This window comes from Neovison vison, chromosome 7, assembly GCF_020171115.1.
Source record: "Neovison vison isolate M4711 chromosome 7, ASM_NN_V1, whole genome shotgun sequence".
Classification (NCBI taxonomy): Eukaryota; Metazoa; Chordata; class Mammalia; order Carnivora; family Mustelidae; genus Neogale; species Neogale vison.
The window spans coordinates 139,038,242-139,054,014 of NC_058097.1; the positions used below are offsets into that span (position 1 = coordinate 139,038,242).

Sequence of the window (15,773 nt, forward strand, 5' to 3'; positions counted from 1 at the left end):
ATGGAAACACTACTGAAATCCAAGATCCAAAATTTATATTCTGGTCTTATTTTTTACTCATCATACACTAAGCATAATGATTTAAGTCCCTGTAGCCTCTGTCTTCAGTAGGCCTTTTTATGTGTCTGCCCCTGTATAGTCATATTGTTAATCTGCTTGATTAAAACACTAATTGGGGGGGGGTGCCTGGGAGGCTCAGTTGTTAAGTAACTGTCTTCGGCTCAAGTTGTGGTCCCAGGGTCCTGGGATTGAGCCCCACATCGGGCTCCCTGCTCAGCGGGAAGCCTTCTCCCTCTCCCACACTTCTTGCTTGTATTCCCCCTCTTGCTGTCTATCAAATAAATAAGTAAAATCTTTAAAAAAATAAAATAAAATATTAATGGGAAAGTCTTCGTATCCAAAACTCAGGTAGTAATGGAGTAAGAGAGACTTACTCAGATTTCCATCTTTCTTTACTACATGCTTCATCCCTGGAAGTTCAGATACTCCTTATCTTAGCCCCCTCACACTTTATGAGAACTTATATTCCTCCACCCAAGCATAGCTCAATTATTATTTAGCCTTTGCCATGTGCTCCATAAAAATAAACACTATCTAGATATGAAATAAGCTTACTACTATTACTACTACTAATAATAACAATAATAAATTATTACAAAGGAGACATTCCTCACTGTTAACATTGTTTGATATGAATTCTCATGATTGGGAATAATAATAACTAGCTTTTTTGGTCCAAGTTTTGATTTAAATTCTAGTTAGTTAACATATAGTGTAATATTGATTTTAAGAGTAGAATTTAGTGATTCATCATTTACATACAACACCCAGTGGTCATCATAACAAGTGTCCTTCTTAATACCCATAACCCATTTAGCCCATCCCCTACTACCTCTCTCCATCAACCCTCAGTCTGTTCTCTATCATAATAATAACTAGCATTTTAATTTTTAAAATTTTTAAAGATTTTATTTATTTATTTGACACAGGGAGAGAGCACATGCAGAGGGAGCTGCAGAAGGAGAGGAAGGAGCAGGCTTTCCCTGAGCAGGGAGCCAGCTGGATCCTAGGACCCTGAGGTCATAACCCAAGCCAAAGGCAGCTGCGTAACTGACTGAGCCACCTACATGCCCTAACCAGTATTTTTTTTTTTTTAAAGATTTTATTTATTTATTTGACAGAGAGAGATCACAGTAGGCAGAGAGGCAGGCAGAGAGAGAGAGAGAGAGGGAAGCAGGCTCCCCGCTAAGCAGAGAGCCCGATGCGGGACTCAATCCCAGGACCCTGAGATCATGACCTGAGCCGAAGGCAGCGGCTTAACCCACTGAGCCACCCAGGCGCCCCCTAACCAGTATTTTAATAATATTTTCAAATTTCAAAAAGCTTAAGCTCATATGTAGATAAATAATATTTATTTATCTGGCTTAGGCTATCAGAAAAGGAAGATAAGATTGTCCTGTTACTTTGTATGTTCTATTAACACCCTTACAGATTGTGGTTATGATTTGGGGTGAATTTATATGTATCATCTAATAATATTTGTATGAATAAGGTGAGACACTAACACTGTTTCACAGATGTGACTACCAAGACTCAGACCAGCTTATTACAGCAAGTACATGGTTGAGCTTAGCTTGAAATTGTGGTCATCTGACATCAGTTGAGTGTACCTTATGTATCCTATTGGTACTATATGTCATATTTTGATTTAAACAAGAACAATGAGCATGGGGATTGATGGCCCAAGTGTATTTTTATGGTGATTTTATCAATAATCACTCAAACAGCACTTTAGAGTTTAGTGATGTCTTAAAAATAGATTACCTAAATAAAGTTTGTTCTAAAAAGCTTATAAATCACAAAAAATAATTCTTAGTGTAAGTACTGAACTCAATATTTTATTCCAGTTAGGTCATAAATGTTAGGATCATTGCTAACATGAAAACATATTAGCTGATAACATGTCTTAAGGCCCATTAAACAGATAGAAAATGAAAAATACCAGAGGCAGCTTCTCATACAGGAAACATGTAGGGGCATCAGAGCCAGTCAGCTTCTTGCTGCAATCCCAGCAAGGCTGTTTTCTTGTAGGGTAGCTTTTAAGCAAGTTGCTTAGCCTCTCTGAGCCTCAGTTTACTCCCTTGTAGAATGGGTTCAATGATACTGCTATCTATACTTGTTGTGGTGACTAGTGATAAAATAATGGATCTAGAGCAATCTTCAGCATATTTAGTAGCTCAATAAATCACAGCTAGGTTTTTTAATGACTATTGGTAACATTATTATTAGTCTGTTTATATTATAATTGAGTGTAGAATAAAATAAATAAAAGGTAAAAGATATGTTATTTGAATCACCTTCTCCCCTTTTTTAACACTAATCTGTTCTCATTATTACAGGGATGGAGATGTATTGTTAGTGAAAGTGAAGCACTTCATTTTTTCTAAAAAGCCGATTAGAAATAATTTATAAGAGTTATAATAAAAGAATAGGTTAGCTAGAGATAAATTTCTTATGTAAGATGAAGTGCCTGGCAAATGGCTTGCAGTGTCAAATCTTCATGTTCCATGTTTGATTTCTTTGCACCTCATTTTCTGTTGTGACAAGAAAGACCTCTAAGATCTGTTCTGTAATGACTGTACATTCTGGGGTTCTATGAAATGCTCTAGAGGGAATCATCACTAGCTCATAATCAAGAAGGGGAGACAGGTAAACAAATCTATCTGTACCTTGACTAAAGTGATTTTGCATGGGTAGGGTGTGTATCAGTTTTGTCTGGAAGCCCAAAGGAAAGAAGACCAGTTTTGCCTCTGGGTTAGGAGGGTTCTCAGATGGGTCCTGCGGGGGCCTGAAAGGCCAGTTGCTGTGGAAGCTTAGTGCCCAAAATCCAGTCCTTAGAGTAATAGGAAAAGCAAAGGATGATTTCTTATGCCCTAATAAGAGTAGAAATTACATACCTAGTTTTCTGCAGCACTGCACCAAAAAATCATTCTCAAAGGCTTCTCCTATACTTGCAAATAATGTAATAAACATATCGATGATGGATATGGCAGCTTGTATATATTGCTGCACATAATATATAAGATATAACAATCACTTTTACTTATTTGCAGCAAAACCAAGGCAAATGCCCAGCCCAGAATTGTTCAGTGGAAGCCCCTGCTTGGATGCCTGTCCACCACTGTACTGTAAGTGTGATTAAAAGAGAATTATTTTTATATTTTGGAACAACCTTAGTGGAATGGGCTAGAATCCTTCCTGAGATTCTAGAAAGATTTTTTTTTCCAGAAAGCTCTGTGTTGTAAGAAATATCTGTGATCAGGGATTTATGTTTTTGTTTTTGTTTTTTTTTGTCAGGATAATTTGCCAAAGATTTATTTAAATGGATTATTGATGATTTAGATTTGGATGGACAGTCATTAAAATGAATATATTTGCACATGTATTTTTTTCAGTAGCTGCATATTCAGCAATACTTGATTTTAGATGCTTTAGAGAAGGATGCTTTCTCTTCTGTCATTGTTGTGTTGACTATTTAATAGTGATGAGTACATGGATTTCAAATTTTCAAGTCTTTCTGGTATAATAGTGGTCTCTGCATTTGTGTGAAATCTTCTATCAGAGAATTTTCAAGTGCCTTAGAAACAAGCAGATACTATGTCATTATCCCTGTGTTACCAGTGGGAGATTTAAATGCAAAGGGAGTAAGAATAGTGTATCAACTGTAAAGCTGGGAATAGATCCCAGACACCCTGACTCTTTTCATGAACTCATTCTACTACACTGTAAAGAAAAGTCAGTGAAGAAGTGGCTGATTTGTATGATATTCTCCCATACATGCTTTGCCTGATAGTTGGGACAATGGTTCCTTTGGGGAATGTGTGTGCTCTAACTGACAGTTTGCCTGTTATAAAATAATTTGTGTTTGTTGGAGACAAGGAATTTGAAATTAGTTTTCAGGCATTCCCCTCATTTGACCCACCGTGCAAGCAATGTAAAATGATATGCAGAGCTTCTTAAATACCATCATATATTGTTGCTACACAAGCTGCTGGAAGGTGAAGCTGGGCTATCATAGCATGACTTAGGAGTGCTTTCTAATGCAGTAAGCCTGGGGGAGCCTACTTTTCATTCTGATTCGCAAGAGTATGAAGCCTCTTGTTTTTGTTTATCTATGGAAGGAGGAGAATGTGGGATCACTTTCAATGAAGGAGAGATGGTGTAGCTAAATTTTGGAGGCATTCCTGCAGTGCGGAGGCAGCCCAGACTTGCTGGAGACTTGGAGAATAAAAATGTCATACTTGTGAGAGCAGATGGTCAGAGGGGTGTGCATGCTAAGGGACTCTGCTGATGCCAGAGAAAGGATGAGTTTTAATAATTCTGTTTCTTCATCAGTCACTCCTTCTACTGTATCCCTGGTGATATTATCTCATAATTACTGATTTGTAAGTCTATTTCAGCAGAGACTGGGTGCTATTCAGGGTCCCGGTGTACCTGTGCCTAGGTAAATCCCTGGTATGTGGTAGGTACTCTGTGAGAGCAAGTTCAATGAATGAGACTTCAATCTGTTGACTTCCTCTTTAGTAAGTTTTATTAAATTATCTCAGCTCTTATATTTGTTGGTGAAGAGGAATAATTGTAGTATTTTACCTTCTTGGGTGGGTGGTTTCCATTTCTTACTTTCAAGGGTCATTTTACACTTTTCCTGCACAGAGTATGATTGAGAATGTATTTTAAGGAATTTTGTTTCAACGTAAGCCAAATTTAGTGGTTTGATTCAGCTGTGTCAGGCGCTATGACTGTTGCTGGAAGTATGAAGATAAATAAGATAGTATTCCCATTTTATCAAAGACAATCAATATATAACACTAGAAAGAATTCTTATTAGAGGACTCCTGGGTGGCTCAGTGGGTTAAGTGACTGCCTTCAGCTCAGGTCATGATCCCAGGGTCCAGGGTTTGAGTCCTACATCGGGCTCCTTGCTCAACAGGGAGTCTGCTTCTCTCTCTGCCTCTGCCTGCCACTCTGCCTACTTGTGCTCTCTCTCTCTCTCTCTTACAAAAAAATAAATAAAATCTAAAAAAAAAAAAGAATTCTGATTAGTAGCTGATCCTCTATTCCACTGATAATTTCAGGCCCAAATAACAGAAATTTGACATTTTAGTTATTTTGTGCAATCTTATGGCAAGTAAATCCATTATTAGAATTATGTCTTTTGGATTATTAAAAATAATACATCTCTTATTCTTACCTTAGAGTTGAACCCTGTAGGATCTAGAAATCCCAGATTAGGTCTTTCTGTTATAGGAAATTTGTGACTAAGTCGATGACTACACTTAAGACTCTTCCTGAAGAGCACAAGTCAGAAATGCCAAATAGTCTGATTCTTAATTCTGTGGTCAGGTGAGAACATCAGAAAGATGTTTCTTCTTGTTTCTGCTGTGGAATTAAGAGCTGCTGGTTTCATAGATTTCCTTTGCTGTTTATTTAAAAGTAATTACATTTCCCAGTGGGGCAGACACTTTCCAGAGGAGTTGACAACTCATAATGATTCTGTTTTCTCTGTAAGTAACCCTGATCTACAAAGGTAGGCTTTCAAGGTCCATGTTTGGGCTATGTGAGTCTGTCCCTGGCCATGCCTGACTGATCTAGGGGTAAATATCTCATCTCACCTGGGCCAGTTAGATTCTCTCTCCTGGGAATTTAGAATATGTACTAGAGAGATACCAAATTGATATTCAATAGTATTGAATCATACAAATGACAATAGTTTGGAAAGTCATCTGTGAACCTCAGCTGCTGAAATCCTTAGGCCTGTTCTATACATGTCCTTCTGAGATTCTGCTTACTCAATTCTCTCTTGGATTTTGTGAAAAGGTCCCAATAATCTGCTGGTCATCAGTAAATTACATCCCCCCCCCAAGTTATTCTAGATTTTGTTTATTTGGGGAAGTATAATTTAAAAAAAAAAGATTTTTATTTATTTATTTTACACAGAGAGAGAGATCACAAGCAGAGAGAGAGGGGGAAGCAGGCTTCCTGCTGAGCAGAGAGCCTGATATGGGGCTCAATTCTAGGACTCTGAGGTCATGACCTGAGCCCAAGGCAGAGGCTTAACCCACTGAGCCACCCAGGCTCCTCTGTAATTTTTTTTTAAATTTGCAACTAAAGAAGGGAAAAAAAAAAAAACCCACCTTAATGAATACCCCTAGTCAGCAGCACTTATGAAGCTCCCAATAGCATTTACATAATGAGTGGTAGATACACACAGGAAGAAATACTGAGAACACTGAGATTTTGAGAATTTTCAGAAGTTTATTTAATAATGGAAATAGTCTATTTCTATTTATTCCAAATATCTAATTATATACAACACTTCTGTACATAAAAAATGACCAAAGAATAATTTGGTAATGACTTACTCCACATTATAAAATTAGAAATATGAATAATTAACTATACAACTAGCATAAGCATATTTATAAAACAAAAATACATATAAAATGTATAGTCTTTTTGGTATTAATTTCCATTTTCTCATCTCTCAGGAAATAGAAAAATCTTAGCCTCCTGTGTTTAAGAAAATGTTTTGTCTGTCTCAAATCCTTCATTGACTGAAGCAAGTTATAAATAAATTAATGCATACTTACATTGTTAATAGATAGTCTGTTATCTTTGTGCATTTTTAAGTTTACTTGATTGCTTCCTACATTTTTCTCCTGGATGTTCTATTATTGTTCCTTGGTGCTTTGCTCTGAAATGATTGTATCCTTATAATTGGGCTTTATTACTTTTTTCCAAAAACGTCTCGGTCTTTGTGTGTGCATTTGCCCCAGGTTCATTTTAAGTGCGGAGCTTTTATCATTGGTTTTCTTAAGAATGCTTCTCTCTGCAAATTGCTCTGCAAATGCCTGTCACCAGCTCCATGTTGCCTTGAAAATGGCTTCTATTACTATTTGCTTAGTCTCTTCCTAGATGCTCTCTTTTTTTGGCACTCCACACCTCTGTAACAATGGAACCAAGAGGTATTTTAAAGACTTTTCCTTTTAGCCAGGACTGGCTTGCACAAATTAGGGTTCAAGATGAATAGAAATTTTACCTTCAGTAATTATACAGAAACATGGACATATTTATACTTTTCGAATAACCGTAAATAAAATATCTTCCCTAACAAAAAGCATGACAGTTTTATTTTTTAATTTCTCTCTCCTTGTATGGCTGCATTAAGGACTAGAATGATATCCTGCTTCACCTCTACACTTTAAATTTAATTGGGTCATACAGTCAAATGAATATGAGCGGTGGTTACCTGAACCCCTGCCACTTATGAGCAAATGAAAGAGACCCATTGGTTCTGGGACTCGGGTGAAAACTGGCTGATCTCTGAATCTGGGGTGAACTAGGCTAAGAAATAGTTTCTGGTGCTTAGAAACTAAGAACCTTAGATTTGACCAACTGCAGGAGGCTTGAGTGGCTGCTACATTTCAAGGCCTAAATGTCCAGACCACTCAGTATGGTTATGGCTTATGCACGGAATTGTTCACTTTCAGGAATGAAACTTAGTTATTGGGCGTTACTTAGAAATGACAGTAATATGTGATTTTATCGTTTGGAATATGATATGTAAATACATATGGTTTGTCTATAATAATCACTTTGTTTCTCTGCATATTTGCATAATTTAAAAATAATGCAATGAGAGGAGTTTCCAAAATCCCTGCTGTTATAGAGATTATCATGAATATTGTTATACCTGTGTATCTCTCTTGTTATATAATATTCACCCATAAATAGATATGTGAAGTATTTTCAAAAAATCATGTTAACATTTGCAAATTAGAATGCTGCATTTTGACTACATCAACTTTCATCTACTCATTTAAAAAGCATTTGCTGAGTACATTTTCTAAGTTCTAAACCCTTGCATTCTTTAAGATAAAGCAGGAAACAATACATTTAAATAATCATTATGTTGGACAATACCTGCTATAAAATGCTAAAACAAATGCTATGGGGTGCCTGGGTGTCTCAGTTGGTTAAGTGTCTGACTTTTTTATTTCTGCTCAGGTCATGATCTTAGGGATGTACAATTGAACCCTGTGTCAGACTCTGTACTGAGCATGGAGTCTGCTTAAGATTCTCGCCTTCTCTTTCTACCCCTCCCCGCACTCAGACTCTCTCTCAAAAAAAGAAAAAGCTATGAATGTACAGAATGGAGATGGAGGTTTGCTTCAAGATGGATTTTGGAAGACAGAAAATGCAATATTTAGTAATAATTAAATATGCAAACTTTTAAACTGAATAAGATTTGTGTTAATATACAAACTCTGCCACTTACTAGTCATGTGACCTCAGACATTTTACTTATCCTCTCTTGAATTTATACATGCAACAGGATATATTTTTAAATTTTTTATCTTTTATTAACATAAAACATTTTTTTTTTTAAAGATTTTGTTTATTCATTTGACAGACAGAGATCGCAAGTAGGCAGAGAGGCAGGCAGAGAGAGAGGAGGAAGCAGGCTCCCCGCGCGGAGCAGAGAGCCCGATGTGGGACTCGATCCCAGGACCCTGAGATCATGACCTGAGCCGAAGGCAGAGGCTTTAACCTACTGAGCCACCCAGGCGCCCCTTAACATAAAACATTTTAATTAACATTAATAACAATATGTTATTAGCCCCAGGGGTACAGGTCTGTGAATCGTGAGGTTTACACACTTCACGGCACTCACCATAGCACATACCCTCCCCAATGTCCATAACCCAGCCACCTGCCCCCATCCCCCCCCCCCCCCCCCCCCCATCCCCCCCCACCCCTGTGGCAACCCTTCGTTTGTTTTGTGAGATTGAGTCTCTTATGGTTTGTCTCCCTCCTGCTCTCATCTGCAACAGGATATTTTGAGATTTACATGTGATAATGCAAGAAAGTGTTAACATAGAACCTGGCATGTAGCCATTGCTTGGTGAGTGGTAAGAGAACAAAAAAGAAAAGGATAGGTCATCCCAGAAGGAAGAGAGTGGGGCAGGATGAATTGGTGAGGAACCAAAAAAAAATAGGCAGTAACTAGTTGTTAATTTAGGGCTATTTATTTGAATTTATTTAGAAGGATCCTTTCTTTGGAAAAGGATTTAGGCCGGGACACAGAAAAGTTCTAGGATTTAATAAACATCTTTTTTAAGACTCTGAAAGCAGAAATTCTGAAGCTTTTGAAAAGAAACATTTTGCTCTTTGACAGGCAGGAGCTGATGATGTAAGAGTGTCATATTAACAAGAGATGTTTATATTCTGAGTTACAAAGACCATTTTTGAAGAGTAGAGTTGGATACTCCTTTTAATTTAAATCATTTTAACATTTCCCTACCATGTCTCTCTAGATTATGAAAGTAATTTTTCTCTTCTATGGGAAATCAATAAAAACAGACATTCCCCCAAAGAAACCAGAGGAGATGTTCATTTAAAGTGTTAATTATTTCAGCGTGTTCTCTCAGACTGCCTGACGTTACCCAGTCAGAATCAGTCACTCTAATTGAAGCCAGTTAATACAATGTGCATAAGCAATGGTATAGTAATCTAAAGATTTTTCCTCCTGATTTTATAGCTCCTTCCCAACTTCTGTTTTTTTTTCTCCACAGTTCACTGTGTGACCTCATTTTGTATACAGCCCACATAAAACCCAGACCGTGGCACTCAGAGACACCCAACCAAGTCATAAAATAAATAATGTTGTATCTGCTCTCTGGGTGCTTCCAGAATTCCTATGAACACAGCACCCGCTGGGCTAACTCAGCTGGTGGGAAATCACACCCAGGATGGCTTTGATGAGTATTGTCTTTCCAAAGACCGGATACAATTTTTATTTTTTATAGCAAGGTTTTATACCAACAGCAGTCCCCTTATAGAACAAAAAGTCAGGACATTATCAGATGATCACAGTTTTCAGAAAATTGTGGAAAATTGCAGAGTATAGGGCCTTAACTTGGTCTGCACTGGGATTAGAGTGCATCTGGCCATCTGGGTGGTAGCCATGGGGTTAGAAAAGAATCTAGAGGGCAAATTATTTTAGAAAAATCACAATGCACTTTAAGAAATGTGAACTCTGCAGAATGTACTTGATTCCAATTTTGCTGTAGTCAAGTGCTTTAAATCAAGGCAAGTATGAGGAAGATTAGATTGACACAATAGATACAGTCCTTTTTACTCTCTCTTCTGGCCCTTATAGTACTTTGGATATATACTTGTTTCTAGGGTGTGTTGGGAAATGCAGTACTTATATCAGATAAATTTCTTATAGTGATTTCTGAAACATGTCCAGAAAGGAAGTCCATAGTATGGAGGGGTTGGGTGGGCATTGCTTTATGGGAGAGATGAAAGGGTATTCCCAGTGAGCACCCATAAAATCTACACAGAGTACAGAACAGAAGTCAGGCAAACAGGTACCCTGCATGATTTGGTGAAAGAAAAGAAGGTTGCAAGTCCTGAAGTGCTACCAAGATCTAAGAAGCTAAGTGGAAGAATAATAGGTAATGATCTAGGAACAATAGGCAGGCCCACAGGAAAAATGAAGTCAGCAAATTTTATGTCCAGTGTCCCCGGTTTCCTCTTTCTGTACCTTTAAATATTTCCTAAGAATTCCAACTTTAACCAACTTGACTGATTCAGTGCCTTTACCTACCTCTTTCTGCCTTCTCTTTTTTGTGATGCTATTATAAATGGGATTTTTTTTTTAAATTTGATTTTGGGTTGGCCATTGCTAGTGTATGGAAATACAGTCAGTTTTTGCTTAGTAATATTGTACCCTGAAATGTTGCTGTAACTATTAGTTATAAGAGCTTTTCAGTGAATTCCTTGGGATTTTCTATATATAAGATCATGCCATCTGTAAAAAGAGATAGTTTTACTTCTTCCTTTCCAATTTGGACTCCACTTATTTCATTTTCTTGCCCAACTGCCTTGGCTAGAGTATCCATTACACTATTTAGAGTTGGCAAGAACAGACATTCTTGACTTGTTTTTTGATTTTAGGGGAAAGTATTCTTGTTTCATCATTAAATAGGATGTTAGCTGTGTGTGTGTGTGTGTGTGTGTGTGTGTGTGTTTAATAGATGTCTTTTACCAGAATGGAGTTCCCTTCTATTTCTAGTCTTTTGAGGGTTTTTGTCATGAAAGGGGGAGTTTATGGGGCACCTGGTTTGCTCAGTGGGTTAAGCACCTGCCTTCGGCTCAGGTCATGGTCTCAGGGTCCTGGGACTGAGCCCAGCATAGGGCTCTCTGCTCAGCAGGGAGCCTGCTTCCCCCTCTCTCTCTGCCTCCTGCTCTGTCTACTTATGATCTCTCTCTTTCTCTGTCAAATAAATAAATAAATAAAATCTTTAAAAAAAGAAAGAGGGAGATTTGTATGTTTTGATATTTGTTTTTAACATAGATCCATCACATTAGAGCATAATACAAGTTTTAATCTGCTCTAAGAATGCTTTGCCCTTCTATTGAGAACATTAAGCAGAATTTTTCTCGGATTCCTGAAAGCATAATCTCCCTCGTCATAATCCCCATCTGACTTTGCCAAAGGATAGCTCTTTGGTTTGACAGATGAGAAAACTGAAGCTCAGAGAAGTGAAATCTCTTTTTTTGCACCTCACATTCAGCACAGAGAAAAGCTAGGTGAGTCTTTCAGGTACCCAGTCTTTTCCCATTTATGGCATAATTCATTATCTCTCCTGAGCAAACTGATGCTCTTTGAGTTTGCTGTAGAAATTAATGAATTCAGAAGATATTGGTATTTTATTAGCTGTGTGTTATATCATAGAAGGTGTCATGAAGATTCTATGCATTGCAAAGCTGGGCAACTTTGCATTGTTGGACAACCATCTTGGCAGCCATAGTAGCATATTTGAAGGTTTTCCTTCACAAGACTGTCAGGATTTCTAATCTTATTTATTTGGAAATTTCCATGTGGATAACCACTATGTAAACAGAGTTAGAAATATATTCAGAAATTTAGTTATGTCCTTCTGTTCAGAACTAAAGGAATTTTTAACAATGGGTTTTCTTTAAGAGGATTGCTAGACTTCATTTTCCTTCTTGGTTTCATTATTCATATAGGAATTGAATGTGCAATGGTCACTCAGAGATCTTCCATGATAGAGCTATAAGTTTCAACATTATTTTTCACAGGTTCATAGTGGGATGCAAATATAGAATAGGGTGATTCCATAATTTATAAATTATTGAGGATATAAAATGCTCTAATGTGATGGATCTGTGGATTTTCCAATTGAAGGGCTTTAGTTTCTGTATCTAGAAAAATCCCAGAAAGAATTGAATATTTGTTCTCTCTGCCATCGACTTAAAGGAGCTTCAGCTGTATTTACTGAACTTTTTACTTATTTAGTATCCAGCACTCTCAATTATGTAGTATAAACTGAGAACCATTTAGAAGTAAACAAAAATGTGTTGAAGTGGACTAAATCAATATTTCAATGTTTACAACCTATTTATGGACTACTATCTATTCTATGACCTCAGTGTGTGAGCTTCTAATGCTTGCTTCTCAGGCACGTGTGTTTGAACATGAGAGACCCATAATACCTTTTTTCAGAGTCTATTTAGATACATTTCTAATGATCATGGCTAACCCATTAGGTAGGATCCAGATAATTAGAACAGGTGTATGGAAATTCAGGAGAGGGCATTACTAAAACCTGGTATATTAGCAACCAACAGTGAGAAAAGAAATGGTAAAATCAAGCACAAGCTTTCAAATTCTATGAGATAATTCAGTGGTGGGGGCATTAGTATATTACAATGTAATATTTTAACTGATATTTATAAATGTTGGCCTTGAGCCAACACAGAAACCCCCTCACCTATAATTATCTCCAATTTTTTGAATACTAATTACTTATATCATATCTAACTGTGGGCTACTAAAAAATTGCCTATCTAAATTTTTTTTTAAGATTTTATTTATTTAATTTGACAGAGAGAGATCACAAGTAGGCAGAGAGGCAGGCAGAGAGAGAGGAAGAAGCAGGCTCCCTGCTGAGCAGAGAGCCCGATGCAGGACTCGATCCCAGGACCCTGAGATCATGACCTGAGCCAAAGGCAGTGGCTCAACCACTGAGCCACCCAGGCGCCCCTAAAATTTTTTTTTAAATAAACAAAAACATGTAATATTTCAATGGATGAATTTTAATTTTCTGGTAGATTCATGTTTGTAAACATCTCTTTGATAGTTTTGATAGATGAGCTGGCATGTTTCATCTTGTACAAATTCTCAGGATAGTGGGTTCCTCTCTTTTCCAACTTAAGTAACTGAGGTATTGGCTTGAGTTTGTGGTAGAGACAAAGATGGTGTTGAGTTGGGGAAGGAGACTGACAGCAAAACAGGGATCCCTGGTGATGTAAAAGATTTGTGTTGGGTGTTGTACTGTCCTTCATTTTTAACAGTGCGAGGCATTGGCATGTATTGACATTACGTGGGCTTTGTAAGCTAACATTCTTGCTGCTAAACTTTTCACTCATCACTCAAGAAAGGAGTGTTTCATAGTAGTAGGGGCATAAGTTTTGGAGTCAAACACATGTCCCTGCTTTTGTTAGCCATTTGAACTTTGAGTAATCATTTCAACATCTTTTTATCTCACTTTACTAATTCGTGAAATGAAAATAGTAATAGATACCTACCTTGCAAGATTATTTGAAGAATTAAAGACAATATATGCAATATGCTTAAATCAGTGTCTGGCCTGTAATAGATCCCCAATACATGTTAATTTTATTATTATGGCATTATTATTATCAGCACTAGAGAACTATGAAAATGGTTACATGGCACTTAAGCAATGAGCTCTCTGACACCTTGGCCTACCTTTAACTTAGCTCAGATATTGGAAGATGTAATTGAAAGTTATGTGTCTTGAATGTTTAAACGAGTTAATTTTTCTAAAGATTTTGTTTTTATTTATTTGTCAGAGACCGAGAGAGAGAGAGAGGGAGCACAACCAGGGGGTGTAGCAGGCAGATGGAGAAGCAGGCTCCCCACTGAGCAAAGAGACCAATGTGGGACTCAGTCCCAGGACCCTGGGATCCTGACCCAAGTTGAAAGCAAATGCTTAACTGACTGAGCCACCCAGGCATCCTAATCAGTTAATTTTTTAAATATAAAGTTTGATTTTTTTTTTTGACAGTGATTTCTGTACCCTTGGAAGTCATTTCTGAACTCAGAGGCATTGCTGTACTTATTTTAGCTAATTGAATTCCTGAAGAGTATTATGGGACAGTTGGTTCGATCCCTGAGTGTGGAAGAGCCTCTGGGTACACACATGATTGCTTTGGTTATGATGTGCTAAGTCCACTGCAACTATGATGGAATCTCTCTTGTTTTTTCTAGAAACAAAGACATACATGTCTTACAAACCGTCCAGAGTATTTCTCCCTAGCTGTCTTACTATTCCCTTTTATTCAGTGTTCTTAGATCACTACAGGACAAACACAGACATCACTGAGTGCTCTTGATGTGGGTGTTGGTATCTGTTCGTAGACCAGCTACAGATATGAATCATGAATGACAGCTCTTCCTAGTGAATCATCCCATCTTGGAAACCCCATACTGTGCATGTCCCCCTAAAGAGTTTTTCCAAAACAATGTTCAGGGTATGGTTATTTCACACAACTTTAGTCTTTGAACAAAGGTCGTGCAACATGTGAACAAAAGTGTACTTTACGTAGTAGAATGATTTTAGGCATTTTAATTTTAGTTTTTTAATTTGATATAATAATAGATATTTATTCTCTGTCCTTTTTGGGAACATTACAAAAAACTCATTGACTTTATAATGAACCTAGAAATCCAAGCAATAACAACAAGGAATTATTATTTAAATGCCTGAATTATTTAAAAAAAAAAAAAGATATGGAAGTGTTTTTGCCAAAGATGTCCTTGTACCTGTTTACGATTCCAACTTTTTGTGCTGCCCTTCTGATTGTGTTCATCTCCTGTTCAGGCTTGCCTCATTTAGATTTAGCCTCAGGTAGTCCAAACAGGGGAAGCCATTTGACAAGGCCATGTCTGTAGCAACAACCAACTTCCTATGACCAGTACAGAACAGGTGTCAATGACAAACCTCTTGAAGCAGCCTCCAGCTACCCCAGATCTCTGTGGAATTGTACAAAATGTTTGGACAAACTTTGGCCTGAAGAAAACTTTTAACAGCACTTGACACAGAAATGGAATATTAATTGCTACAGCTCCTCAAGGAGGTCCTATTCGCAGCAGGCAGCATAGTCCATGACTGCCTCATAAAAACAGCCCCTTCTAGTCTGGATTGATGGATTGACTTCAGCAACAAAAGGTACAACAAATGCATCTAATCAAAACTGCAAACCTGAGCATGATTAGAGTGGGAGAACAAGCAGATTTTATAGCAATCACCCTTCCATTACAGCAGCAAGGGAAAATGTATACAAACATTTGAATATTTTATTTACTGACCCATATATTTTTAACCAACTCAGAACAAACATCTCATTAAAGAAATCAATGCCACTTAAGTCTGGATTGGCTAAATCTTCCAACCTACTGAAAAAAAAATTGCTACTTGATCGTAATGGCTATTTTAGATTGCATTTTGGTAAAGTAAAAATTTTGCATAATTTAATATCCACAACTTAATTAAGCACATCATATAAATAGCCTCTCTCTAAAGATGCTAATACTTACTCTGTTGAAAGAATTAGTTTGTTTCTACAATGGATTTGGTCATACACCATTGTTC

At 37.2% G+C, this 15,773-nt stretch overlaps 1 protein-coding gene across 8 annotated transcripts in view; it reads left to right on the forward strand.

The window, feature by feature from the left end:
- DLG2 (discs large MAGUK scaffold protein 2) overlaps positions 1–15,773 on the forward strand; it is a 2,052,576-nt gene that overhangs the window by 519,616 nt on the left and 1,517,187 nt on the right. For all 8 annotated transcript variants that reach the window (XM_044258404.1, XM_044258405.1, XM_044258399.1 and 5 more), the window contains one exon: positions 3,114–3,188. In XM_044258404.1, coding sequence (XP_044114339.1) covers positions 3,114–3,188 — 75 coding nt within the window. The remainder of the gene's footprint in view (positions 1–3,113; positions 3,189–15,773) is intronic.